At 53.1% G+C, this 26,378-nt stretch overlaps 10 protein-coding genes across 10 annotated transcripts; 6 read left to right on the forward strand and 4 right to left on the reverse strand.

Moving 5' to 3' along the window:
• Positions 1-787: 787 nt before the first annotated feature.
• Positions 788-1,547, forward strand: CC84DRAFT_1211322 (uncharacterized protein; the record flags this gene model as incomplete). Its single annotated transcript, XM_018182367.1, has 2 exons — positions 788-836; positions 892-1,547. 2 exons carry the CDS (start codon positions 788-790, stop codon positions 1,545-1,547), a joined length of 705 nt encoding a protein of 234 aa, XP_018042036.1.
• Positions 1,548-1,814: 267 nt separating this feature from the next.
• CC84DRAFT_1224949 (uncharacterized protein) lies at positions 1,815-3,878 on the reverse strand. Its single transcript, XM_018183557.1, has 7 exons — positions 3,696-3,878; positions 3,512-3,647; positions 3,281-3,465; positions 3,198-3,234; positions 3,079-3,146; positions 2,642-3,024; positions 1,815-2,587 (listed from the first exon to the last, which is right to left on the reverse strand). Exons 1-7 carry the CDS (start codon positions 3,807-3,809, stop codon positions 1,840-1,842), a joined length of 1,671 nt encoding a protein of 556 aa, XP_018042037.1. The 5' UTR covers positions 3,810-3,878; the 3' UTR covers positions 1,815-1,839.
• A 3,476-nt stretch (positions 3,879-7,354) lies between these two features.
• CC84DRAFT_1159144 (uncharacterized protein) lies at positions 7,355-8,013 on the forward strand. The gene is made up of 2 exons (XM_018177151.1): positions 7,355-7,474; positions 7,531-8,013. Exons 1-2 carry the CDS (start codon positions 7,389-7,391, stop codon positions 7,979-7,981), a joined length of 537 nt encoding a protein of 178 aa, XP_018042038.1. The 5' UTR covers positions 7,355-7,388; the 3' UTR covers positions 7,982-8,013.
• Positions 8,014-8,957: 944 nt separating this feature from the next.
• CC84DRAFT_1072154 (uncharacterized protein) lies at positions 8,958-9,938 on the reverse strand (the record flags this gene model as incomplete). Its single annotated transcript, XM_018173679.1, has 3 exons — positions 8,958-9,595; positions 9,643-9,679; positions 9,729-9,938. Coding segments are annotated over 3 exons (885 nt in total), but the record flags the coding sequence as incomplete, so codon positions are not given.
• Positions 9,939-11,689: 1,751 nt separating this feature from the next.
• CC84DRAFT_1159145 (uncharacterized protein) lies at positions 11,690-12,439 on the forward strand. The gene has a single exon (XM_018177152.1). It carries the CDS (start codon positions 11,719-11,721, stop codon positions 12,298-12,300), a length of 582 nt encoding a protein of 193 aa, XP_018042040.1. The 5' UTR covers positions 11,690-11,718; the 3' UTR covers positions 12,301-12,439.
• A 195-nt stretch (positions 12,440-12,634) lies between these two features.
• CC84DRAFT_1211326 (uncharacterized protein) lies at positions 12,635-14,529 on the forward strand (the record flags this gene model as incomplete). Its single annotated transcript, XM_018182368.1, has 4 exons — positions 12,635-12,710; positions 12,772-13,005; positions 13,078-13,755; positions 14,141-14,529. The coding sequence occupies 4 exons, from the start codon at positions 12,635-12,637 to the stop codon at positions 14,527-14,529; spliced, it is 1,377 nt and encodes a 458-aa protein (XP_018042041.1).
• A 664-nt stretch (positions 14,530-15,193) lies between these two features.
• On the forward strand, positions 15,194-18,281 carry CC84DRAFT_1159147 (MFS general substrate transporter). Its single transcript, XM_018177153.1, has 6 exons — positions 15,194-16,434; positions 16,486-16,740; positions 16,791-17,106; positions 17,156-17,392; positions 17,456-17,712; positions 17,769-18,281. The coding sequence occupies exons 1-6, from the start codon at positions 15,634-15,636 to the stop codon at positions 18,099-18,101; spliced, it is 2,199 nt and encodes a 732-aa protein (XP_018042042.1). The 5' UTR covers positions 15,194-15,633; the 3' UTR covers positions 18,102-18,281.
• Positions 18,282-18,347: 66 nt separating this feature from the next.
• On the reverse strand, positions 18,348-21,082 carry CC84DRAFT_1107365 (uncharacterized protein; the record flags this gene model as incomplete). Its single annotated transcript, XM_018175173.1, has 5 exons — positions 20,897-21,082; positions 20,666-20,846; positions 20,534-20,612; positions 19,065-20,484; positions 18,348-19,009 (listed from the first exon to the last, which is right to left on the reverse strand). Coding segments are annotated over exons 1-5 (2,469 nt in total), but the record flags the coding sequence as incomplete, so codon positions are not given.
• A 337-nt stretch (positions 21,083-21,419) lies between these two features.
• CC84DRAFT_1107368 (ATPase, V0 complex, subunit D) lies at positions 21,420-22,921 on the reverse strand. Its single transcript, XM_018175174.1, has 3 exons — positions 22,865-22,921; positions 21,828-22,806; positions 21,420-21,775 (listed from the first exon to the last, which is right to left on the reverse strand). Exons 1-3 carry the CDS (start codon positions 22,894-22,896, stop codon positions 21,692-21,694), a joined length of 1,095 nt encoding a protein of 364 aa, XP_018042044.1. The 5' UTR covers positions 22,897-22,921; the 3' UTR covers positions 21,420-21,691.
• Positions 22,922-23,057: 136 nt separating this feature from the next.
• Positions 23,058-25,534, forward strand: CC84DRAFT_42264 (uncharacterized protein). Its single transcript, XM_018186167.1, has 2 exons — positions 23,058-23,140; positions 23,215-25,534. Exon 2 carries the CDS (start codon positions 23,221-23,223, stop codon positions 25,393-25,395), a length of 2,175 nt encoding a protein of 724 aa, XP_018042045.1. The 5' UTR covers positions 23,058-23,140; positions 23,215-23,220; the 3' UTR covers positions 25,396-25,534.
• The last annotated feature ends 844 nt before the right edge of the window (positions 25,535-26,378 follow it).

A 26,378-nucleotide genomic window follows, 5' to 3' on the forward strand; every position in this document is an offset into this window, starting at 1 on the left:
GGGTGATAGCGAAGCTTAATGTGAAGCTTCGTACGCCAACGCCGCCTGCACTAGAGACTACCCTCTGGGAAGCGCGAACACCAAGCAACGCGCGTAAGCTAGAGGCTTAATCAACATTAATACGCGATAGGATACAGAGGCATGGAAGCTCATCACCTACATCTATTATTGAGAGACTTAATCAGCTTGAGAAAGGCTCTACAATAGCAATGCACGAAATAGCATTAATGCGCGATCGGATCAAGAGCCTTAAGAAAGCAAATGAGACTACTATAACGCGCAGAAGGCGCAAAAAGAAGCGTATCCAGCAGCGAGGCACCCTATCAAAGGCAGAGGCAGAGGAAATCATAGCTCAAAATGAGGTTGAGCAGCAGCTTGAGGGGGAAACGCGTCAAGGTAGGGCGCGATCAGGTACAAGTCGGCAGGCTTCAGCGCGCTGTAGGCGCTGTAGGGCGACTGGCCATAACTCGCGAACATGTAAGAAGGACACTAGAGATGCCACTTAATTTAGCATAGTAATTATATTCCATTATCTTATTGTGTTGTTGAGATATACCACTATAGAGGCATGAAAGTCGAGTGGGGTGCGCAGCTCGCTTGCCTGCGCAGCTCGCTTGCCGGGTACGTTAAACAAGTTGTATTCATGTCGATGTTTTGATATGGGCTAGCGTACATTTAAGCGAGTAGTTTAACAGGCAGGCACGACGACCCCAGCCGCACTCAAGTTCTGAGATGCGCAATCAACCAAACAACACAGTCGGAGAAACACCAGTGGTCAGTTCCCAGCATGGCGGGCAACGCGACATCGCAATCGCGCTTGCTTCAGCTACCTGGAGGTAAGAAGCCGCCCTCGTAGTACAAAGTCACTTGTGAGCTAACTCTCCCGGCTAGAGCTGCGTAACCGCATCTATGACTTCGCACGTGAGGAGGGTCCCGTCGGCGAGCAGAGCACCACCCGCAGCCAGCCACTTTTCCTCGGTCTTACGCAAACTTGTCGCGTCATCCGCAACGAGTACCGGCCTACCTATATGGCATACACGATGTTCTCTATGCGTCTCCTCGACGCCTACACCTTTATCCCAGCTTATGTGAAGCCGCATGGTGAGGACTCTCATGGCTGCATGCTCATCAACTTCGACTACGGCTTCAGCAGCATCGAGACAAACGTCCTTCCGCTGTTGAAGCAACTGCGGCGGTTTTCAAGCTTAACCGCCGTAGCAACATGTTCGGACATCACGATCCAGCACGCCTTCAGGATCCTTCTCAGTGCATGTGCAAGAGAGTGGTTTGACGATATTGCTCCACTGGTCACCCGTATAACCATCAAGAAAAATGCACCTAGGCACATCGACCAGGCACCAAGGACCATCCTCAACTGGTATTTGAAGTGCACAGTCGCTAAATCCCCATTCTTCTTATCGGAGAATGCGAATGTCATGGATATCTGGGCGTGGGAGCAGCGCTGTTTCCAATGGCTTTTCCTGGAGAAGGACATGAACATGCATGGGCTGGAGGTAAATTTCCGTCCATTATGGTCTGGATTCTAGCGGAACGAAGAATCATAGGAACTAGAACATGTGCCAAGCCCAGTTTGGTCGCACGTACCGCTTCAGCTGTGGGGCTAGTCTTCCTTGACCTTTCGCCCGGACCTGGACAAATGGTCACGGGAATTTTGTATTCACGCCAAGCCTTCTGGCGGTGAGCCATAAGATGTACGTCTCATCCGAGTAGCCCACAGGAAGGAGCGACAAGGAAGACTACGCACTCTTCGGCTGTAGCAGTGACTGCTTGTTATCAACGATAATGAACGAAATGGTATTAAAAAATGAGGGTATAGTGCTATGCGAAACGTTTTTGACTTGAACTCTTCTCTATTCCCGAAAACCTTGTCAGCGCGACTTGGCTCTCGCGTCTCCCTCTCCCCATATCTTCGCTCTCCCTTGGCGGGCTAGAGCTTAAGTGTTCTGGCGTCATCTCGACCGTGACACTGTAGTCCTTCGTCACGGTGATAAATTGAGGGCTCGTGTTCCTTCCAGAATTCTGATAGACTGCTCTAGGCGGCGAGAGGCCGCGTGTGCTCTGGATTGGCAGGAAGACCGCGTCATCGTCGGTGTGTACTGATCCTCGCTCGATCTGTGTTGAAGTCTTACCACGGGGGTTACAAGCATCTTCTTTCTCAAACGAAGAAGATTTATCGCCAAGGCGGAATTCGTATTCTTCCAGCTGGATGAACTCTTTGTCGCCAGGCGTGCGGTCGCGGCTGCGGTACTCCGCCGGTTGGGTTGCTGCAGTCATAAGATCGACGTGTCCACCTTTCGATTTGGCTATTGATGAGGGGAACGGGCTGCCACCTTTGGAGTTATATCCGTATGCGCCGGCTGGGCCCAGGTAGTAGCTGTTTTGTGTTCGGGAGCTCGGGAATATGCGAAGCTGGAGCGAGCGTACTGCAGGGAGACAGGCGATGATGATGCCGACATGAACCTCCAACGTCGACCAGTATCCAATAGGTGTGTAGTCCCATGTAACGTTGTGCGAGTTGGCGAACTGAATCATGTACTTCAGTCGGAGCATGCTGACGATGGTGACGCTATGCAGGCGGTCAATGAGTTGATCGACGGGTCTGAAGTATGGGTATACTTACAAGCCTCCACCCAAGAACATTAGCATGATGCCTGCTTTCTTTCTTCTTCCCATGGCCAGCTTGCTGAGCTCATGTAACGGTAGGCAGATGACAATCAGATCTCCGAAAATATTAAGCGCTGCTGTCAACCATCCCAGGAGGTTCAGGTTGAAGCACTGTCCGGGATGCTCGTTATCCCAATGTGTCCAGGCTAGATTGAGCGGTTTGCACTGGAATATGAGAGCCAGTATAGTGCCCAGAATATATCCAACGCAGTATGCGATGCCAACCCATACTAGTTTCCGGAACGTTGGATTCGGGAAGATGCGCAGGTAGAATAAGAGAATCGAGATCTTCGTCAAAGCGATCGACGAGAGATACAGCATTTCATCGAAGTAGTATATCTGAGTGATAATAATATCAGTGCCGCTTCCACATTTGAGGCAGTCCGCACTTACATGCAATATCTTTGTGATCTTATCGAATGGCACCGTCCAGAGATCTTTGCCGAGACCATCGTTCGCAACTACAATAGTCAGTCTAGGATCTCGTTGCGTTGTTCGGAAGCTGCACTTACGGACCACTGATAGGGCAGTAAGTGGTAGGACAGGTATCTGCGTTTGTCAGTCAAGGTCCAACGACGCAGCAGAGCTGAATCACCATTGTAGCCAGGATGCCCCAATCGTCCCAACCCCACGTTCCACCGCAGCACGGCATGCGAGCGAATGACCTCAGTATGACTGCTAGAAGCGTGAGTCCGCCTCCGATCATCCCGCTGTAAGAGACGAGTTTGCTGTGGTCACGCACTGGCAGTCCATACGCAGTGACCGTAAAGTTTTTGGTAGCTTTCAAAGTAAGCAAGGGCATTTCAAAGCTGTGACAACAACGTACTTAGCGCCTCACGTACGGTGCAACTGGCTTGCACACAAGCTTCCATGTTCGCATTCAACTGTGCATCATGGGCAATACAATAGAAGTCCGTCAGCTCACAGGTCGATTGCTTTACCGATGTGACGAGACAGTTGATCTACAATCCGTCAATTGCAGTTCCTCGCATAACCTCAATGATACTTACAGCGCATTTTGGTAATGTTGTCAAAGCGGCCTGGAGAAGAGCACTACTGTTCTGGGCCTCGGTGTGCGTCGCGAGCGAACACAGTAACACGGGTAGAGCCTTGAACCACCTCATGGTGCTGATAGTGGTAGCCCTTCACCACGCCACCTCCGTGTCCTAGCCTGCTAGGCGACTCTTCCAGGCTACCAATTGATACGATTGACGACCAACGAAAAGAATTGCAGGACCTGACAACAAGAAGCCTCGATAATGCTGACTGTGCCGTGCCCGAATTTGTGTTGGCGCTTGGTTCTATGCTTGGATTAAGAATGCATAGGAGCTTGCTCTTGTTAATCATAGGGATCGGACGCCGACATAGGCAAGAAGGTGGCAACAATCAATACTGTGGAACAAGGAGAAGCCCATTCGTCAACGTAGAATGTACATATAAGCTTATTTAGGGGAAGTCTTTTGTTCCTGCAGCACGCGGCTGGCGAGTTCGGGAGGCACGACCATGCGCAAGGATACAGAGGCAAGGGACGGTCTGTACAGGACTATGCCGATCGAGCACGAAGACCAATGACTTGGTGAAGAAAAGTGGATTTTCAACGCTGGGATCATACCGTCAGCAAGCTACAAATTGGGGGGGCAAAGCTCAAACGAGCTAGAGAAAGGCCTCCGCGGACCATGACGACGAAACGATTATCTTGATCATGGGAGAACTGGCAGATTCTCAAGCATTTCAGTGGAAGCTTGCCCTAACACATTCAGCTCTCAGGGATTTGGGACAAAAGAAGTCGGCGATTAGCGCAAAGCTTTTAGTGCGACTGGGGGGTGCTGTCCCGACGAGCCTGTAAGCGACGCTGAAGCAGTTTGGGTAAATGACGATCTATCGGACGTATTGCCAGAAGTTCTGCGAGCTGACCGGTCGTGCGGCAATGCATCGCGCCTGCGGTAGTTGTGCAGAAGGCAACCGGCCTCTCGGGATGGAGATAGCAAGGGGGTCGACCCGAATGAAGACCGCAACCTCAGCTAATCGTCTTGGTTAAGTGAGTAACACAGCTCGAGGATTCTGGTCAGAGTATAGACTGCGCACCCCGCATGAGATCTTGCCCAAGGTGAGTCTTGCTATCGTGCCGCTCGATCTACGCAATCCTCTAGTGTCGCGACTCGTTTAGCATCTGTGCTCGAGCTACCGTAGCGTTGCGATATCCAGTTCGCGCTGGCGGCAAGAAGGCAGCGATTCTCGCCGCCTAAATTCTGGGCAACGCATAGGTCGATTTGTAGAGTTAATCGGGCTTAGCAAAGTCCAGTGATAACCTTTGATCAATTGCAGTTTTGGCGCAAAAAGAAGAGATTAGTTCCGAAAGGGGACACGAGGTATGAAATTGGTATGTGCATACCTCCAGGAACCCTCATGTGTCTACAGTCAGCCCTAGGAAACGGGCCAAACATGCTGGGCTTTCCACGAATTGCAAGGAACAAATGACTTGGCATTCGAGATAATTTGCAGAGGGGGAACGCCACCGTGGAGTGGAGAGAGTTCGATAGGGGGCGGACATGAGCGGTTGTTGTCGGATAAATTGCTAATTATCTCCCAGAAGTCGTTTCTTTTTAATGCACCCAGGATGTTCAGCGTGCCTGAACGTTAGTTCGTGCGTTGACGAAGCGGCAAGTGACATTGTCCTGTTAAAATACAACGTCCAAGTCGGAGAATTCTCAGGTACCAGTCGAGACCAAGAGGATGATCTAAAAGAAGGACGTCTAGAGTTTCCCGCCTCGCCGCGTCGGTGCGTCCGCACCTGCAGATGGTGGAACGTCCGGCTCTTGTCGCGTCCATTTGTTTCTTAGATGGAGACCGCCGGTTCTTTGCGATCTTGCTCATCTTGCCATATTGTGTCAAGCTGACAAGGATTGGCTGTGTTGAGGCATCTGCCGCCGGACCGCGCCTCGGATTCGCAAGCGAGAAGCGAGGTCACGTGTGCGGCAATGGCCTACAATAGACATCTGAAATGTCTCCCATCCGAGTTGCCTCCATCTCAGGACTTTCACAACTCCTGCAGAAGTTCAATACCTTTCCGTGCATAAAAGCATGATCTTCCAGAAACGTGCGCGTGCACTCGTCCTGTTCTTGCCCAATGCTTGTCATTGACACCTTCCCGATTCGAGCAGCTATTGCCGGCTCGTGAACCGGGAGGGCACTATCCTTTAGCCAGATCTATCGTACTGATGAAGTTAGTTGACTAAGACTACGCGAGATGATGTTGCAGTGAAGCCATGAGCCGACGGACCCACCTTGGTACGTGGCCTGCCTCACGTTCCATGGAGGGATTTAGAGCCTCACATCCATAATCCGTTAAACATCATTGTTATTTTTGGTCCTGTAATTGTGTCGCAGGAGTCAAGCCTGGGCTAAGACGGCCGTTCTACGACTGGTATCTGGGCATATGTATTGCATACATCTGCGCCACCACTGCACGTTTCCTTCGTCAGAAGACACCAGGTTCTGGACTCGCTTCGATGGATTGCGCATAGTTGGAACGAGGCGAAACTGCTATGCTCGCACTTGCTATGCTGCACGGAATTCCGAAACCCCCTCCACTGTCGTCACCACAAACCACTCCAGTCGATTTATCGTTCGAAACGTCGTAAACAGTTCGTATGTCACAGAGTGCGCAGCGCAAATGAATTGTTCATAAGCAGCGAGGTTCGGACAGATCCCAGCTGCGTTCTCGACCATCAAGCCATTCTCGGGTAAAGAGACGTTGTCACGCTACTGGCTAATTGTTGGTTGGTTCTCGAACAAAACCTCGAGCATATGATACGTCGTACCCCGAACGTAAGGATTCTTTTGAGTCCATAGATTGCGGTGCGAGAGTAAGTTGCGCCGTACAATAAGACTCAGCATTACAGAATGCACCTCGGCCGGCCGGGCAGTGTGCCTATTCTTGCGCGGTCAAATGAAACGGAGGATATGCTCTATAGCCCTTGAAGTGGTTACGGTCTGACCATATCATACCCTGTTTGACCAACACTAGGCCGGTAGGAAGCTTCATAACACTGATACTCCCAGCCTAAGTTGACATTCGTGTCACAGTGCTAGGGCCAGAAAATCAGTGAAAGGCTAAGATATCTACGGTTCACCGAGCCTTGTAGTGAAATGTTCCACTTACAAGGCTTCTATCTGCTTACCATTGAGCTGCATTCACAGCCCAATCCCTATCTGCAGGCGTCATGATTTGTGTCAGCAATTTGAGAATTGTCGTGGTGAATGTACTTTCGGCTTCTCTCTACATTGGCTTGAAAACGTGCTGTTGGGCTATATGCGCGCAATTGCCATAGTTTGACGTGTAGTATCTCGGTTCTTACTAACAAGAGTCTCACCTCACATGTGCTTTCGCACCCTGGGACCTAGAATCCGGCCGACATTCATGTACTATATTCATCGATCTGAATGATGAAGTGCTGTCATATGTACAAGCGCTCACTTCTGAGGTTGAAGTCGAGGCTCAACACGGCGACGTTCAAGCAACGTAATCGTAGTCGGCCCTACTCATAAGCACATCACCACAACGCGGTACCCTGACGTGAGACCGTCTAGCTCCCGCAATCGCGCTACATCATGACGCATCCCCGCATGCCTCCTCCCAATTGAATATTACTGGTTGGGCGGAACCATTCATCATCGTGCAGCAACACTACTTGCACCTTCCCATGGTCAAAGTTCTCGAGAATCGCCTTGTAGACCTTGATCTACTCCCCGGCACCAAGAAGCAGGGGCAAGCGATGAATCGCATCAGGCAAGTCCTCCGGACGTTATATATCGGTGACGAGACAGGAGGACTCATGCGAACAGGCAGAAAGACCAGGACGAGGACGAAGAGGAGTGGTCGTCTTCAGACGAGCATGACCAAGGCGCCCTCACCCAAGTACAACATGCTGCGACGGCGCTCGCGGGAACGGCAGGCGGCGCGGTAAAAGGAGTCGTTGATACCGCAGGCAATACCGTACAGGCTGTGGGTACCGGCGTTTTCCGTACCGTCACTGGTCTAGGTACAGGGCTAGGCAGCGCTGCAGCGTATGGCGGGAGTGCGGTTGGAAAGAGTCTCGGACTTGGGGATCAGCACAGGGGAAACAACAAAGAGTATGAGGGTCTGTCGCGAGAACAGATAAGGAGCGTCAAGCACGAGGCGAAGAGAAGAGCAAAGCTGAGTGACGAGGAGAGGTGGAGATTAGAGAGAGAGGAATTAGAGGAGGCACAGAGGAGGTATGAGGAGCATGAGGCTATTAGGCTTGAGTCGAAGTAGGCGTAAATGGTGTCGATTCGTTTCCTCGAGAGCAAAAGGTTCTCTGCGGTTTTGTGCCGCTCACTGTGACGTAATTGTTGATGAATTCAAGTCTTTAACGGAGGCTCATATTGACCACAGTTGTGAGAGGACTTTCATTCACCTGTCTGACTGGAATCTAGCTAACGAGAGCCGATTCTTTATGCAAGGACCTTACATGAACAAAGCAGAAAAAATAGAATAACGGATGTGACATCGGGTATCATGGAACATGCTCTACATGTTTTAGGTAGTTGTTGTTGTTGTCTCTCGGTCGCGCGGCGATCGGGCATTTCTGCTACGAGATCGCCTCCAAAGTCTTACGATTAGAAAAACAGAAGGCCATAGAGGCATGTGGAAGGACAAACAAACGAGGAAAATAGAGAACAGGCCAGTGTATCTACGTACCAGCGCTAACCATTACGTCGCATGCGAGGCTCACGGAGCTGGCACGAAATTGTGCTGGATGGATGTGCCGAACAATAATTAGGTCGAGTTATGACCAGCTCTGCCATTTCGGTTTCGTCCTAACGTTGTGATCGTAGGTAGATAAACCTGGATCTGTTGGCAGCGGTAGCAGTGCTGCAGGGTATGGCGACGGCATCCGCGGCAACGCTTGAAGATTCTCCTGGCTTTGTGAGATGGAGTGTATCTGGTCATATGGTTGTGACTGCGTGCGAAATATGCCCAGCTCAATGTCCTCTACGTTGGGAAATACAGTGACATCGGAATTTCGCTTGGATGCTGTAGGCTTTGTGACGTGGGCATCTTGCTGCGCTGGAAGGTCGTCTTTGCTACCGAATGACTCGGGATAGGGCTCGGAGATGTGACCATATTGACGAAATTGCTGGTTGGACTTCCACATTGATATTTTCGAGTACGTGGATGTCTTAGTACCAGAGCTCTTCGTATGAGATTTTGAACCCGAACTTAAAGTTTTGATGCGGAGAACTTGCGTGAAGAATATCTTCAGTGCCGGTGCGTTAGCACACAGAGCCCCCATGTGAATCTCAAGCAGCGTCCAGTTCCAGGTGTGCCATGTGACCCAGGTGACATCGTATGTTTCGAAAAAGATCTGCCAGGAGAAATACGAGCGCAGTGCTCCAATCGCGACCACCCCGTAACCGATCGCGAAAATGCCGAACAAAGCGATCTTCTGACGAATTGGAATCTGAAGTTTCCAGTACAGAAAGGTGGGAAGTATCGCAGTGAGCAAATCCTGGGCTGTAGAAATGATGCAAGCGGAGAAAACGTCTGCTCCTTCATTGAAGCATTTATACTCGTAGCCCATCGCAGTCTTGATTATGTCGACTTGATCCCAGAACGCGGATATAGGTTGGCAGCCGAAGATCGGTACGAGCGCGAATGCGATGGAATATGCCGTTATGAAGGCTATGGTTAGCTTGATCGCCCAGCGGTAGGTATTGGAGACGGCACGTGAGCCTAGACGCTTGTAGAACAGAAGGATGGAAACTTTGATGAGCCCCGAGGCGACACAGAAAACTGATTCAATTGCCATGACGTATTTCCTTTCAATCACGTAGAAATGCGGCTGGACATCCCACACGTGTTTGTTGAAGCCGTACACGTCTGACGCTGTTGTCGTTAGCAACGCCTTCTCCTTGTCTGAGAGATGAAATTACCCAAAGGGATGATGATTGTCAGCGCACCAAGCGGTACCTAGTACTGTCAGTGGAGGGACATGCACTCAGTGGAGTACTATACTTACAATCGCTGCTATCATCAACCAGTCATCCAAACCTGCGTTTTGTTGCACGCGGATTCTGACCCACAGTCTCGCGAAGAGAAGGAGAGTTGTGAGGGGCCCGAAAACACACGATAATATGGTCGCGACTCTTGGTCTAGTGACAGGGTTCATGTAGTTCGGTGTTGGCCATGATAGTATGACAGACAGAGGAGGATGTATACCACCGGGCATCGTGGAAGCTGACGCGTCGCGATTGTCAAGTCATTGGCTAGACTCTAAGGGAGTCTGGAGGTCAGCTGCGTGTGAATAAGTCGGGGCATGCCTGCCATAAGTGCATATGGCTCGGTAGCACCAGATCCGGATCATTGTGTCGAGATCGGAGGCGAGCTGTCATTGTGGAAGAGGTCGAGCTTGGTTACTCAAAAAGCAAATAGGATTTCCACCCAATAAGGTCTTGAAACTCTTCCAGGTGCAAAGTTGCGTCGAAACAATCATTGAGGTAGTACTTCGGAGGGATGCTGTTGTACGACTCGAAAGGAGTCAGTGCAGCAGGGTGATAACGATCTCGGACGCCACGCTCATTCGCCCGCGTCCCCGATAAATGCTCGGTCTGGCGAAACACTATAAGAAAACATGTACGGTGGTATACTCAGCATTGGGGTGGAACGGTTGGCAAGTACCAAGGCCCAACTCAAACAAGCGCTGTGGGCTCATTCATCGGTTCACCGTCTTGCCGAACTTTGCCATCTATGTATACGGTTACTACGTCCTGCAAGCTTTCCACAAGAGCCACTCGGGTGCGAATGTATCTGCAGAGCCTGTTTTGCTTTTTCGCGGCGAGTTTCGTAAAACTGTCGCTGCTGCAGAGGGTGTTGTTTCCGGCTTAGCTCGACCCGCACAAGATATCTCGTAGCCAATCTTCGTCGTCAGTACCTTGTTGCATTTTCGGGCGTTTATGGAACGATACTGTAGATAACGGGAATGCCAATCCGCCGTTTACCAACCACGGGTGGTCTGCAGGTGTACAGTGATGTACTGGCGGCTGTGACGATCATCGGGAGTGTCTGTTTCTGCGTTTTCGATCAGATGTCTTCTGTCCATGCGAACAATGCCCTGCTGCATAGTCGGGTTGTGTGCCCGATTTGCAGGACTGCGCGCGTACACATGCCTGCAATGCAGGGAACGTTCCGAGATCATGTGTAACCGACTGTCAAAGCAGCACGCCACAAGACGTTCATCGACGTTGCATGGTGTGACCACACCACTCATCATTGACCAGGAAGGCTGGTCCCAATCTTGTGCATGGCAGTGTAAGCGAGTTCATTCGTTTGTATCCCCGCATTGTAATCTTGCCGAGAGGGTGTGTGTCCATAAGTCGCCGTTCTGTACTTCCCACGCGAAAGAATGAGGTCTTGTATGCGTCCTGTTTAAACATTCTGGTATCACGCGATTCATTGAAAGTTACAATCTCGGACGACGTCCCGGATGATGCGTGACGAGATAAATGTGAAACATGGCTCATGAACCAAGTGGCGGATGGCTGTAGCCGTACGGAATGCGTGAGCAAACATCATGGAAGTTTGCCGCAAGAGCAAGTCATCGTACACAGCTGCTAGTGACGAGAAATAGTTGAGTGGCATGTAGCTCGACGGCGACGGACATGGAGCGATGGCGTGGGAAGGGGCTTCTTGTACCTCTCGCCCATCGGCTTTCGCACCGGATTTCGTCGACGCCGATTCTGAGGCACCTTTATTGACCGTTTGGTAGAGCAACAGGCCGATTACTTCGGCATGATATGCAGGCCAAGAAGCACCAGAGTGTAATCATGTCTTCTGTCTTAGAGGAAGCATGAAAAAAGGCTGTCAGCCCTGGGGCTGAGCGTTTGGTTGCGGGAATGGCGTTAGGCAGGTGGCGTCAACGGTGCGTTAAGTCTTTTGCTTTTCCTGTCAGGCCCGCCCTGCACAAGCTCCTTACCCCCACCATACCCCATGTCGCAAGAAAAGAAATGGCAATGACGAGACAGCAACTTTGCGGGTCGCGTCGCACAGTCACTTGGCTGGCAACAAAGCTGCCATTCCTCTTTGACTCAACCCTGCAACTGTCAAAACAAACAACCCCAGAAGTCTGCCCAAAAGTTACTGAAAAGTGCCCAGGAGAAGAAGCAGAAAAAAAAGACTTCCTTGCTGCATACGGCACTTTCCGGCTCGATCCTTCGTTGGAGGCATTCATTACCAAGACACCTATGTGGTTCGCCTTCATGTCTAACCTCGTTGCATCTGTAGCAGTCCTGCAGTGCATCGCACGCGATTTGTTTGACATTATATCCTCGGAAGATGTAGACCGGCTTCTGCCCGAATGGAGTCAGCCTCAGATTCTAGTGGGCTTCGAAGATCGACAACCCGTGTTGCAAGATGCGAAAGAGAAGGTCACTGCAGGCAAACTAATCTCGCACATCTCGGGCTTGGCTTACGGCTTTCATCCCGGACTGCTCTTGCAGTGCTGCCAGTGGCGCGGAGAGGGCCATCGAACGATGCGCGGCAAAATACCTGACGTGTTCACGATGCCGCTGCTGTTTGAACCTGGCACTGGCTAGAATTACGGGCCTGGCCATGGCGTTGCTGGTCTGATGGTTGCTAGAGCCAACAACTGGCAAGAGATGGCAAAGGGTATCAAAATTCTCAAGAATCAATTGTGGATGCCGACCTACGCTGTGTGTGCCTTCCTCTCTTGCTCGATCTATCCCAAACAGCATGAATGCCACGTCATCATCTACTTACAGAGGGAAAGAAGTAAGAGGACAGCGCGCCGCTGACCCCTCTTCCCGTGAAGCATCTGTTCATCTTCACACCCACAGCCCAAGCATTGTTGTTGTTTTGCGCGCCCATTCTTCGGTAGTTCTTACGTCGAACATCACCTGGGCCTGCACAATGCGGTCTACAGCAATTCTCGCCTCCGTCGGTACAGCGTCGGCATCTGCCGTTATTCCACAGGCCATCCCCGTCCGTAAGTCGGTTCGAAGCATATGCGTCTCACACCCAGCTGAAATTTTAACCATTAATCGCAGTACCTCGCACCGTACCGCAAAGCTACGACTTCAATCTCACGGCCTTCACACACAGTCACAGCCGTGGTCGGGTACACACGCTTGCAGATGGCCAGCTCAGGCTCGGCGATGGCAGCATTCCCCTAGCCAACTTTACCTTTACACCTGAGATTGGAATTGTTGACAGTAAACGTCGTGGCTGTATCTCAACACCAGGCCCAACGAACCAGTTCCAGTGCGATGAGGGAGTGAAGCGTTCGTAGTTCCCCACATCCAACCGTCCCTTTGTGATCCAGTAGGTAGCTTTGAGCTGACTCAGTAATCTAGCGATGCCGGACTTTGACATTAGCTGCGACAATCAGCTCTTGTTCAACAGCTCTCCGCACTTCTGGGCTTGTAGGGTGAACGACAAGGGTGTCGAGAACATATACACTGAACCAGTGCCTCAACAGCTGTGGTGCGTGTACATCCAACTTTTTGCCTGGTCCAGCCCCAAGATATCCAACCGAACCGGCTGCAAAGAGGACAAGGGTACAGATCACGTACCCTGGATATTCCCCTGGGACAGATTCTACAATAACTCCCCAGCTGTTCAACCGAACACCCCAGAGGGCGCTCGTCAAATGGCCAGCTACCTCGAGGACAGCAAGCACGCCTCGTCCAATGCAACCATAGGCAGACCCAAGGCAGAGCACGGAATACAGTCTCCAGACGGACGCTGCGGTTCACCAACCGGCTTCAACTGCTTCGGAAAGATCGATGGGCCCTGCTGCAGCTCTCATGGATGGTGCGGTTTCTCTGCATCTCATTGCGGTGCTGGATGCCAGGGTGACTTCGGTATCTGCGATGACGAATCCTCTGAAAAAGCCTCTTATGGCACATCAACTTCAAGTAAGATGGCCAGCAAAGCTTCACCTATTAGTAAGGCGCTCAACAGCACCTCCAGCAAGGCACCCAGCAAGACTTCTTCTACCGGCAAGGCGACCAACAGTGCTACACGCACTGGTAAGTCATCAGGCAGCAGCGTTCCGGCTTCTTCCAAGGCCTCAGCAAAATCAGCCCCTAAGCAAGGTACGCTTTCTCCTAACGGCCAGTGCGGCGGCGATGAGGGTTATCATTGCCACGATTTTGCTGCAGGTTCGTGCTGCAGCTCTGCAGGATGGTGTGGTTCCTCGCCCAGCCATTGCGGAACTGGCTGCCAGACTGGTTTTGGATCATGTGGAAAGACCTTCTCGACCACAACTAAGGTGAGTAAAGAAAAGATGGTATGCGCCATTGCCAGACTCCAAGGAAGCTAACAAGTTGTGACTCTTCGCTGATCATTCCCTCCAGCCTTCCAGAAACGCCACTTTGCCGACGTATATATCCAAACCTCTACCTTCTCGACCAGCAGATAATAACGGCACATATTCTCCTGCACCGGACTGCAACGATCCGGCCAATACGGAGAAGTGCGGAAACAGTTACCTTGCTTACGGCTGTCCGCACGACCTGGAGGGCACCTTCGAGTCCCCTCGACTTATGGCTACGGTGAGCAAAGTGGACCCCGAAAAAGCACTTGGCAACAGAATGGATGGACATATCGGCAATGCGCAGTGTTCGCTGTACAACTTCGATGTTGGTCCTGGCAACGCAGGCCAGAAGTGCTCGTTAGTCTGGCTCTTCCCCGAGGAGAGGTATACGGATAACTCGACGTTTTTCGTTACCTCGCCGAAAAAAACCCCAGTGATGGAATTCTGGCATGTGCGCCAGCCTGCAAGCGACGGGATGACCTGGTGAGTGCCAGCATTGTTTACAAGCTGATCTGAAAGCACGTCTCACACGTTGTGCAGGAACGAAATTGGCCCGAGAAAGATTGTTGCTGCTGGCCCAGTGGGTCCTGGATTCAGCTGCAACGTGAAGACGGTGCCATGTACCGCTGGATTCGTGCATACCTTCATGGTTTGTGGAGACAACTTCCACATCAAGTACGCCCAAGATTCGAATTCGCCGAATCCCATGGGGCTGTTCATTCGTACGTGTTAGGCGGCGAATGTCGTATAGCCCATTGAGCGCGCGGGCTCTCGGATCATGGCATTTCGACCATGGCCAGAGCTTTGATGACCTCCAAGGATTCTTTTCCCCCATCCATTGTTCCTGTATCGTAGTCTGAATAGACCTTGTGTTGTTGCTTGATATAACGTGTTTTGGGCCATGCTGCCCTGAGGTTTCCTATATCGGCCACGATGGTCCGGCCCTGCCGGCCCGTTGCATCTGACGTATGAGGTCCTGTGGGTGATAGCATATGGACCGGCTCACATGTTCGCGCTGACGGTAGCTGACACATCGACTAGCGTACTGTGGGCCATTACTTGACTCAGTACTAGCGGCCCCCTCGGCGTCGTGACGTAACCGCCCATTAACGGCGCGTTCGCACAGCAGCGGAATTTGCATCACAGTGACCCGCACCGGATTGTGGGCAGCGCGCGTCGTGCATCGATTGCAGCGGCGCCGGCCTTAACAACGCCCACAATGGCTTACTCAGAGCCCTGGACAGCCTAAGTGCTGTTGCCATCCTCCGTTGGCCGAGCTGTACGAAATACTTTTGCCTACCTGCACGTTGCCGACCTGAGCAATTAGCTGTTCTTTGTCATTGCCCTGATCTGTCGTCGGCATTATTTGTACGACCATTGTCTCTTGCCCGAGCTTTGATGTGGACCCTCGATAACCTTATACTACTTCATATATTTCTACAATTATCTCTCCCTCTAGGTTCCTTTGCGCCCACGCATATCGTGACGAGAACAGGCGGAAGTGGTCGGAAAGCTCAGGCTTGCGTTGAGCAACATCCTGCATTGCGCTGTTTCCTACTGATTTCTGGCGCGCAATAAACACCTGCCCGCCATGAATGAAGAGGACGTGGAGATGCTGCGGAATGAGGAAGATGCGGAGCCGAGAAGATTCTCATCATGGGTCAACGCGCAGGGAGAGTTCCAACGTAACGTAGAGCCTGGACGCACAGTCGACGCCCTCTTCGAATCTCCTCCTTCTGGCAGGCCTCTGCCAACAGCCGGAGCGAACGCGCCACCGCACGCGACAGAGACGGAGGAAGTTGCCTCTAGACGGAGCAGCTTAGCCTCATCCTCCTCTTCGGCCTCATCCTCCTCCACCACGCACACGCCCAGATTAGAGGAGATCCGAACACACAATGTGTCTTCTACACGAGAAAGAAGAGACACGTTCTCGAGTGTCGGGGGAGGATCAGGCATACTGTATCGGCACCCGACAGAAAGGAACCCTGAGGCTCTGAGCCGTATCGAGACGATTCGTTCGCAGCACGCCGGTACCGTCGGTGCCAGGCTGACAGGGCCATCGCGGATAACCAGGACACTCAGTCGACGCAGGACCGAAAAGCCGCTCTCGGAAATGGGAGCAAATAAACCGTACCCTCCACCGCTTCCCGATCGCGAAGAATACGTCGTGGAATTTATGGGCGTGGATGACCCGATGCATGCCCAGAACTGGCCCATGAAAAAGAAAATCTACATCGCAGTGTTGATGGCGTATCTGTCTTTGGCAGTGACTATGGGCAGTAGTATATTCAGCCCGTCTACGAGGCCGGTCGCAGAAGAGTTTGGCGTTATCCCTGAAGTCACAACATTGGGAACGAGTCTGTTCGTGTTCGGATACGCGTTTGGTCCACTCGTATGTTGAGGTCGAGCAGCGATTGACGAGCACTGAGCTGACCAACAACAGGTCTGGGCACCCATGTCCGAACTGTACGGCCGCAAGCTTCCATTGCTAGTCGGCTCGTTTGGCTTCTCCGTCTTCAGTCTCGCGGTCGCGACGGGGAAAGATTTACAAACCGTTCTGATATGTCGCTTCTTCGCCGGATTATTCGGAGCATGTCCGTTGAGCGTTGTCGCTGCCGTATACGCCGATATCTTTAGTAACGTACAGCGTGGTATCGCGATTGGTACATTCAGTGCCACCGTGTTTATGGGGCCGATGGTGAGTTCCACGTTCCGACTATTGCAGCTATAGCTAATCCGACTATGCAGATGGCACCCTTCATTGGTGGCTTCATCGTGACAAGCCATCTCGGTTGGAGATGGACCATGTACATTTCCTCAATCATGGGCTGGCTTGCATTCGCACTGATTGTTCTGTTCATGGAAGAGACATATCCCCCGCAAATCCTCGTTGGGAAAGCCGCCAAGCTGCGAAGACGGACTTTGAACTGGGGAATCCACGCGAAGCAAGAGGAAATCGAGGTCGATCTGAAAGAACTCATCATCCGCAACGTGAGCAGGCCGTTGCGCATCCTATTCACCGAGCCCATCGTCTTACTCATCACGATCTACATGTCATTTGTCTGTGAGTGGACTCTGCTAACTCGTTCAATGCATGTGCTAATCAGGTAAAGACGGCATCCTGTACTGCTTCCTCACCGCATACACACTCGTCTTTGAGGGACAGTACGGTTTCACACCGGGCGTATCAGGCCTGACATACTTTGGCCTGATCGTCGGCGTTATACTCGGCTTCGCCCTGATGGCCGCCATGAACCCCTCGTACGGACGGAAGCTCAAGGCCAACAACAACATCCCCGTCCCGGAATGGCGCCTGCCCCTTGCCATGGTCGGCGCACCAACATTCGCTGGTAAGCCTCCTCCTTCTATAATTGCGCGGAAAAGTGAGAAATAATCGCTAACGATCCTTCAAGGCGGCCTCTTCTGGTTCGGCTGGACTGGCTACAACGGGCGCACCCTCTGGGTCGCCCCTGTCTTCTCGGGCATCTTCACCGGCTTCGGCATCTGGACCATCTTCCTGGCGCTACTTAACTATATCATTGATGCATACCTGATGTTCGCGGCCTCGGCCGTCGCCGGAAACACGTTCATGCGGTCCCTCTTCGCCGGCACGTTCCCCCTCTTCTCGACGTACATGCTCAACGGCATGGGCATCCAGTGGGCGTCTACGGTGTGCTTTCCCCCCCATGTCACAAGTTTGCGATTGTACTGACTGACTGACATCAGCTCCTCGGCTGCGTCGCCACCCTCATGGTCCCCATGCCCTTCCTCTTCTACATCTACGGCAAGAAGATCCGTGCGAAATCGACCTTCTCGCCGGCCCCGGACATCGCGCAGGACAAGCGGCGCGACGAGGAGGCGCGACTGGGCACAGACGGCGGAAACGGGAGCGGCAGTGAGAACACTGCGCAGGGCAGCGATTTGGGGCCTGCGGTGGAGAAGGAGGAGAGTGAAGGTGGGCAGGTGCAGAATAGAGATTTGAACACGCACAGGAAGAGGAAGGAGAGGGGCGTGAGACGGCAGGGTGAGACGGTGGGGATGGGGAGGGAGGAAGCTTAGGAGAGGGTGAGAGAGGTGTTCTGCGCAAGAGAGGAATGCAGGAGCTTTGGTGGGCGGGAAGGTAGTGTGCGATAGTAGCGGCGGCGTTAACGTAATGTCTAAATCAGTTGGGCTGCAGCGTGATGAATCTAGGACCAACAGCCACAGCGCTCATATCGCAGCACTGGATTTGGACTCGTCAAGCCACTTTACCAGTAGTGCATATCATGAACTCGTTACCATCACTCCATCACCAGAACACTACATATACCCACCCCCCACATCCACGACCGCATGTCCTGGACTCGGCGGCACCTCCCCCCTCTCCCAAACCCTCTTCTCAGCGCCCAGCCTAAATACAATCTCCCCGCCCTCGCTCATGATCCCACCCGCATCCTCGTGCTCAAACCAATTCTTATCCCACTCCTGCCCATTGATAGCCACACCCTGCACATAGAACCCCTCTCTCCCCTCCCCATCATCCAACCCCTCCGCCCTGATCCTCAGCGTCCGATTATGATTGACCGTAACATTAACATCGTCAAACCACGGACTCTCAATCAAATACACGGGCGTCGTGACCACGGGATACAGACCCAGCATCTGCCAAATCAGCCAGCAGTTGAGCGCGCCCGCATCCGAGTTACCGGGAATACCACTGCTCGTGTTGAGGTAGAAGTCCGTGGCGAGCTGGCGACTACGCTGGACCGATTTCCACTGCTTGTTCAGGTAGTTGTAGAGGTAGGGGGTCTGGAAGTCGGGCTCATTGGCGATGTTGTTGATGGTGGTGATGCCGAGGCCATTGACGCCGAGGTCGACACCGGATGTGTTGGGCTGGAAAACGTAGTCGAGGCGGGATTCAAAGTGGGCGGGGCCACCCATGAGGGTGATCATGCGGGCGACGTCGTGGGGGATGACGAAGGAGTATTCTAGGGCGGGATGTTAATAGGCATGTTGTTGAGATAGAGTAGGAAAACGTCTCACCGAAAGCGGTGCCTTCGTAGCTCTCGTCTGACCAATTACAGTCGCCGCAGTTGGTGATGTTGTACGTCTTGTGGAACGTCCCGTTGGCATAGCGCGGCATGACGAAGCCTGTGAAGCCGCGACTCTCGGCTTCTGGGTCCCAGCTTAACTGCCATCCCGCTGATCGACGTAGATACAGATCGCGGTCTCCCGGTTCCTCGCCTGCTGCTATCTGGGACACAGCAAAGTCATTCAGTGAATACTCCACTGTCTTTGAAACCGCACGACTGTTACGATCAGCTGATACATAGCCAAGTGGGATCCAGTCATCAAGTGCTGAGCGTCCATCCTTCAGCGATCCCTGAGGGTCGACGGGATTCTGATCGAAGTAAGGCAGGACTTCGGCATCTTTCTTGACCGCAGCGTAGCCTTCTGTCCAATTGATCTTGCCACGGAGACCCTTGACATACGCGTCCGCCAGCACGTTGTCCGCGTTTGATCCGCCCTGTACGAGGCCATTGTAGTTCCCAGAGCGCCCATCAGGCAGGTATCCCTCGTGCTTGAACATATCGATGAGCGATCGGATCATGGACTCGTAGTATGCCGGCTGAATCAGATGCCATAGCGACACCTGGTTTCTGAAGAGATCCCACATGGTGTAGAAATCGTCCCAGTAGGGTTCATCGGAATCCCAGAGCGGGTTCTCGTGCGTGCGCTCGCTCGGGATCAGATGCGTGAAGTATAAGCTGGAATACAGCAGTGCAAGCCTCGTCTTGTTCGCCTTGTCGGAGGTGTCGACGCGGATCTTAGAGAAGACGTCGCGGTTCCACTCATCGCGTGCGGCTTGCGCCGTGTCTTCGATGGACCATGTCGAAAGCTCATCATCCTTGTATGCGCATGCCTGCTCGACTGACATGAATGAGATGCCGACGCGTGACTTCACGGTTGCCGTTCCATTGGTGGTGCTGTTCCAAGAAAATATCGCACCAACACGGTTGTTCAGAGGACCAGCGCGTGCCTTGGAACCAGTATATGTTGGTTCTGGGACTGTTTCGTTGTCGAAGCTTCGGAAATGACGGCTGACTGGGAACGTGTTCTTGCCCTTGAACGCGTTCGCGCTGTTGGGCCTTTGGTCAAACTCTCCACACACATAGACCGTAACGGGGGCACCGAGATTCCAGCCTCCTGCGATTGACGTATATCCAGTGTACACAGACGAGTTTGGCTGTATCTCGATCTCGCCACCAGTATAGAACTGCGAATCCCAAGAGCGCGTCGGATGCGGGAGGTAGTGCGAGAAATCCACGAGAACGTGTTTGCCGCCTGTCGAGGGATAATCATATTGATAAAGCCCCGCATGTCGCGATGCAGAGAGCCGCACTGTAACGCCAGACTCAAGATGTGTACGGAAGTATCCCACGCTCGCTGCATCGTCCCCGACCTGCCTACAGTCAGTATACCGTGATCCTCTCCTAGTTCCCACCACATACCCGGTCCTGCCAGTATGTCACATTATCCAATACATTTACCGGCGCCTCAATCGTTGTGAGCGGCATCTGCGCCGGAAAACTGTAGGATCCATTTAATAGAGCACATACGAAGGCAACCTGCGGCATGCATACCCATACTTTGGACCTCCCCCAGTGCCTGACTCGTGCATCAAACTGATCCCCGTAACCTTCCCTTTCGGCGTCCATCCGCCATTGAGTGCACTCTGGTTGACAGGCAATTCGAACGTGTCGATTCCCAGCTTCACCATACCAAACGGCACCGCGCCGCCCACGAAGATGTCGCCTCCTCCATCTGCTGTGCGTTAATCGCGCTGTGCGAGCGAGCGACAGGCCGTTACCTACAGGCGTACCCCGGAATCCCTCCCTCGGACCCAATAAACGGATTCACAAACTGCGAATAGTCCACATCTTGCGCCGCGACCCCCAGCACAGCGCCAATTCCAAGCGCCCAGGTACTTGACATCCACATTTCGATTGTGTTACCTCGCGCTCACGTCGCGGGCCTGTCCATCCTTTTCAACAGCGCCCACGCACTTGCGCGCGTAAGACGGTTAACTTGATCCCCGCATCTTGCCTATTCTCGCGGAAGGAGTCGTGCGTTCCAAGCTTCGAGGTTACATCGCACAGAAAGTCGGTGCTGGATAAGCGCGGATTATCGCACGTATGACGTGTGAGCACCCCGCCTTCTGGATACGGTGCCTGCCAAGGCGGTTGGGGAGGGCGCGGCACAGCAGTGGGTGGTTGCCGGCAGGGGTGCATAAGTGGGAGGTGGATGGGCGCATGGGTCATCGTTACGATGAGATAATCTGCCTGTCCTGATGCATAGCAGGATCGCGGCGGTTCAGGAGAGGTGTGCGAGCATTTTCTCTACAGTTGGTGCGTAAGTGTACGTCGTGAAGACGAAACAAATGTATATGTCGGATCTCAAAAGTGATGGTATCTGTTCCTCGTTCATGCTATGCAAGGCTGCGCAGGCACGAGATGGCGGCAGGTCCATCCCAGGCTGATACATGGGGCATGACTGGAACTCATAACATTGAAGCAAAATAGTGTATACAACCCACCGTCTACGCCGCCCAAAAGTCGCCATGCACCGAAGATCGTCCAAGATTACCGCAGTAGACACCGGAGCTAATGCTAAAACACACTGATGTAGTTGCCAATCCGTTCTTTCTGGTTCTGAGCAATGCACTCGGCTATCCAAGTGATGTTGCGGATTTCCTGCATGTCCACGTTAGCATTCAATCAGCTGGTTACATCTTGGGAGACGTACCTGTTCTCGCAGCTTGACCCACGCGTACACAATAGAGTGCGAGAACTGTCGGGTAAATGCCAGTTTGGAGATCTCCATCTCTTTCTGATAGAACAGATCTTCCAGGCTGCGCGACTCGCCGCCGACGCCGCCCGCCATGTTGCCAACACCTCCGCCACCGCTGAGGCCGGTCTGTTCGAAGAAGGTCTTGTATTCTGAAACACCCTCCACGGCAATGCGTACTCCCTCAACGTCATCAGCCTTTGACAGCAGCAGCGTGCCCTCCGGGTGCAGCCTGCCAAAGGTTGGGTATAGCTTCTTCCGGTCCGCCTTTGACAGCTCCGTGCCAAACGAGTTGAGGGTGATGTTGATGCTTCTCCGGTCAGCCTCAAACTCGAGCACCTCCGACATAACCTCGGCTGTTGGCGTTCCAGCGATATCGTTTGCCGAGTTGACCCAGCTGTAGAAGTCTTCGAGGTAGTTCTTGTAAAGAGTGTTGCGGATGATCTCAATGTTGAGCTCATCCAGGTCCTGGTGACTCAGAGAACCTTTAAAGTAGGCGGCCAGCGGGGTCTCGATCAAGACGGAGTTATACAGCTCCTCGATGTTGGTCGCGACGCAAAGCACAGGCATGGTTTCAAACCAGCCAAGCGGATGGCAGCGCTCGAGCAGCTCGCGCGTATCTCGCTCGTGCAGTGTGCCCGTGATAAGAAGCGCCACATTGTCAATCATGTAGCCGTAGGTCAAGTACTCCATGAACATGGCGAGCGAGCCGGTGGCGTTGGCCTGAACATAGCGGAACTCGGCGACAAGCTTGTCGGTCGTCTTGCTAGCGAGCGCAGAGGTGGACGGGTTCGGAGGGAGAGATGCGAGGAAGTCGCCATATGCGGGGGACAGCTGCAGCTTGACGTCGTCGATGGTTTCGCACTGCGTCAGGTTGCTGTAGTTCTGGCTGGTGAGCAGTGCATTGCGATAGCCGCGCACGATGCCCTCGATGTAGCTGGGTAGAACTCAGTCATGTCCACAACAGAGGGGAGGAAGGCATTGGCGAGACATACCCGTACTTGACGTTGTAGAAGAGGCCCTCCATCGTGATGTATCGTGGTATAGCGCACGTTGCTCAACGCGGCCAGCCAGAGCTCGACGTCAAGCTGCACGGGCTGCGGCTTAGGTCAGCGGCAGCCGCGGCGCACGGTCCGCACTTCCTGTAGAACTTCAAGTCTGGCATCGCGCCTTCCCATTTCCTCTTCACTCGCACAACACTGGAGAGCAGGCACAGCCCGCACACATCTGCTTGCGCGCGCATATCAATTTGCCAACTCTCCAAGCACTCCGTGAGTGATACTGTCTTCAAAGCGCAAGCGCGCACGTGCGCTGTTGCCAGCTGCCAGCCGCTAACATTTCGCAGCCAACAATGGCTCCGCCGACGCGTCGCCGCACACGCGCGACCGCGAACTCATCTCCGCTTGTGGAGCTCAAGTCTGAGCCCAAGCGCAGAGTCACAAAGGCGAAGGCCAAACGGCCTGCGCGAGCGGCTGAGCCCAAGCGCCAGCCAGAGCCAGAACCAGAACCAGAGCCAGAGCAGGAGCTCACCAATCTCCCCCAGGTGGAAGCCGCTCCTGCCGAAGCATCTCCAGCGAAAGCGGCCCCCATAGTCGAAGAAGACCGCACTGAAGCTCTCGAGCTCCTGCGCCTGGCAGATATGAAGCGCGAACAGAACATGGCGCTCAGCAGGATCGACGTACGACCTGTCGAGCTTTCACCTCCAACAGTCTCGCCCGTGCACGCAGCGCCCCCACCACCCTCCACACCGCGCGCCAACGAAACAAGTCCACCCCCAGTTACCCCACAGACGTCTACAAGCTTCTTGGGCAGCATGTGGTCAACACTCAAGTCATCTGTCTGGTCTACACCAAAGCCGAAGTCTGCGCGCCCTTCGAGCAAAGCGAACACTCCTGTCGCCGCCACCCCAAGCACTCCGATCGCGCCTCCCGTCATAGGCGAACTCACCATGACCCTCACACCAACACCCACGCCCATTGGCGACAACCGTGGAAATACAAAAGTCAAGCGCCTATCGGGCAGGCGTGAGCGCGCAGCCATCATCAAGAACGTTGCATCAAGCGTGCCAGACGCAGCCGAGGAAGAGCTGGCTACGAAGTGGGCCGAAAAGGTCCTAATGCAGCTGCTCCAAGAATCCTCTACTTCTGCAGGCGACAAGCGCAAGCGACTCGAAGACGGCATGACGTACGGCGACCTCAATCACTTCAACTCCAAGCCATGGAAGCCCGCAGCTAGCAGCTTCGGGCTTGACGATGATCTTATGGACCACGTCGACAACACTCCGGATGAGCCCGCGCCGATGTGGGCAATCCTCGAGCATTTGCGCATTGAGCAACAATGGAAAGGCAAGCAGGCCGAGCAGGAATACGAAGCTAGCCCACCTTCTGCCAAGAAGCGCAAGATCTCCACAGGTGCGCGTGAGCTTGTCGCGTCACCCAAGCAGCCTGTCCTACCTCTCGACCATGCACGCAGCCCGTTCTACAACAGCGGTGGAAGGTCCACATCTCTTCGCGATCTGCGTCCTCGTTCCTGCCTGGACCGCGGAGCTACCTCCCCGGACAACAACATCTTCAAGCAGTCTCAACAAACTGCTGCACAGGACGAATCTGTACCGTTTCCGACCTCATTCAGTGTTCCAGACGACACAGATTCGGATGAGGATCTCGATGAGGAGCCCCTCACCAATGGAACGCCCGGCGCTTCTACAACGTGGACCCAGCCACCGCCGCCTGCTCCTGTCATGCCACATGCTGAACTTCCAGGCTCCGTCGGTCCGACGCCACCCATCCCCTCTGTCGAGGGTAACCTTGTCACCAGCCCTACCGTCGCTCGGGTCGAAGCTCAGCGTGCGAAGGCACTGAAGTTTACTCCGGCCAAACCGAGCAATCTGTCGCATATGAGCAAGCCTTCTCCTAGTCTCCGCTCCGACGCCGGCAACGAGTCCATCCTTGCAGACTCTCCTGTTCCCATGCCTAAAACCAAGGGCTCTGGTACTGCTACGCCCAACATCTTCCAAAGCGCGGGCATGGCCAACGGGGCTTCTCTTTTCCAGAACAAGACCCTCAGCAATGGCGCTACTCCGGCACAGGACAAGACCTCTAGCAAGAGTGCTACCCCTGCTCAGGACACGAGCTCCAGCAACGGAACGTCGATTTTCCAGAGCAAGAGCTTGAGTAATGGAACCTCAATCTTCCAGGACAAGAGTTTGAGCAACGGGACTTCGATCTTCCAGAACAAGGACTCAAGCAATGGCGCATCTCCCTTCAAGAGCACGGACATTCCCAACGGCGACTCTCCCTTCCAGACCAAGAGCCTCAGCAATGGTACATTCGCAGTCAAGAGCGCAAGCACCAACCTTGCTTTACCTGACTACGATCTCACACCACCTGACGCTGAGCCGCTCGACCTGCCTTCCGATGTGGAAGCAGACCTGGAGAATTTTGTGCCATCCGCCGAGTTCCAAGCCCAGCTTGATGCTATCAAGAACTGGGAAGACCCCATTCTCGTCTACGAAGATGAGCTATAAATGTTTAAGCCTGTTTCCTATCATGTCACGGCGTTCGAATGCATACTGGCCTTGAAGATACCCTTTCTTTTCCTTTCTTTTTTAAGGACGCATCACATGGCGTCAAACCTCTTCTGTCGGCATTTTCGGTGTTCTTATTTTCTTGCATGGCGTCTTGACGAGACGAAGACTGTGTTCCCAATAAGGCACGCTGCAAGGTCCAATTATTGTGCTTCTGTCGGCTTCCAAAGTTCTGCTTCACGGCATCCTCGACGATAGGACGAGGCACGAGGAAGTGGTCAGCCTTTTAAGTTTCTTTTTTCCTGGGGTTTAAGTTTTGTTTCAATGGCGTTTTTAGCGGCATGGGTAACGAGCCATGAAAAAGTGTGGATTACCTTTCTTGACTCTGTTATACTCCTCGAAAGCGTTTTGTTGGTATGTCGACGACAAACGAGGTCTATATGAAACCATGATGCACGCAAGTGCTGGGTTTGTCGTCTTCGGAGGAACGAGCTTTCTGCGGATTTGTCTTTTTGTTTGTTTGTTTGTTTGCATCTGCATAGCACTGTTGCACGAGCGGTCTTCTTGGCGCAACGCGCATGTATCAGTATAGATTTGTCTTTCGTGTCAATGACGAAAAGTTCGACCTCTCATTGTGTGCTGTGCTTCGTCTATGACTGCTCTTGAGAGGAGTTGCTACTTGTTCGATTGCAGAATTGGAGCAAAGGCTGAGGCGTCACGCCAGCTCACAAGCTCATGGTAAACTTTATTGGTTATACAGGTGGGAGCTGGGGTGCTCGGAGGTGTGGAGTCTTCAAGTCGATATAAGGAGCACGATCGAAGTACTTACGAAGGCCGATGGTTAGTCAATATGCCCAGCAAGTAAGCCCCGCGGACCTCGGTCGTCTCACCTTATCATTGGCTGGCTCGCTAATCTCTTTATTGAAATCGAGAGGTTGGCGAGTGTGCGTTTGTAGGGCCGAGGACAGGGTGCATGCGAGAGA

Source organism: Paraphaeosphaeria sporulosa, assembly GCF_001642045.1.
Source record: "Paraphaeosphaeria sporulosa strain AP3s5-JAC2a unplaced genomic scaffold CC84scaffold_1, whole genome shotgun sequence".
Taxonomy (NCBI): domain Eukaryota; kingdom Fungi; phylum Ascomycota; class Dothideomycetes; order Pleosporales; family Didymosphaeriaceae; genus Paraphaeosphaeria; species Paraphaeosphaeria sporulosa.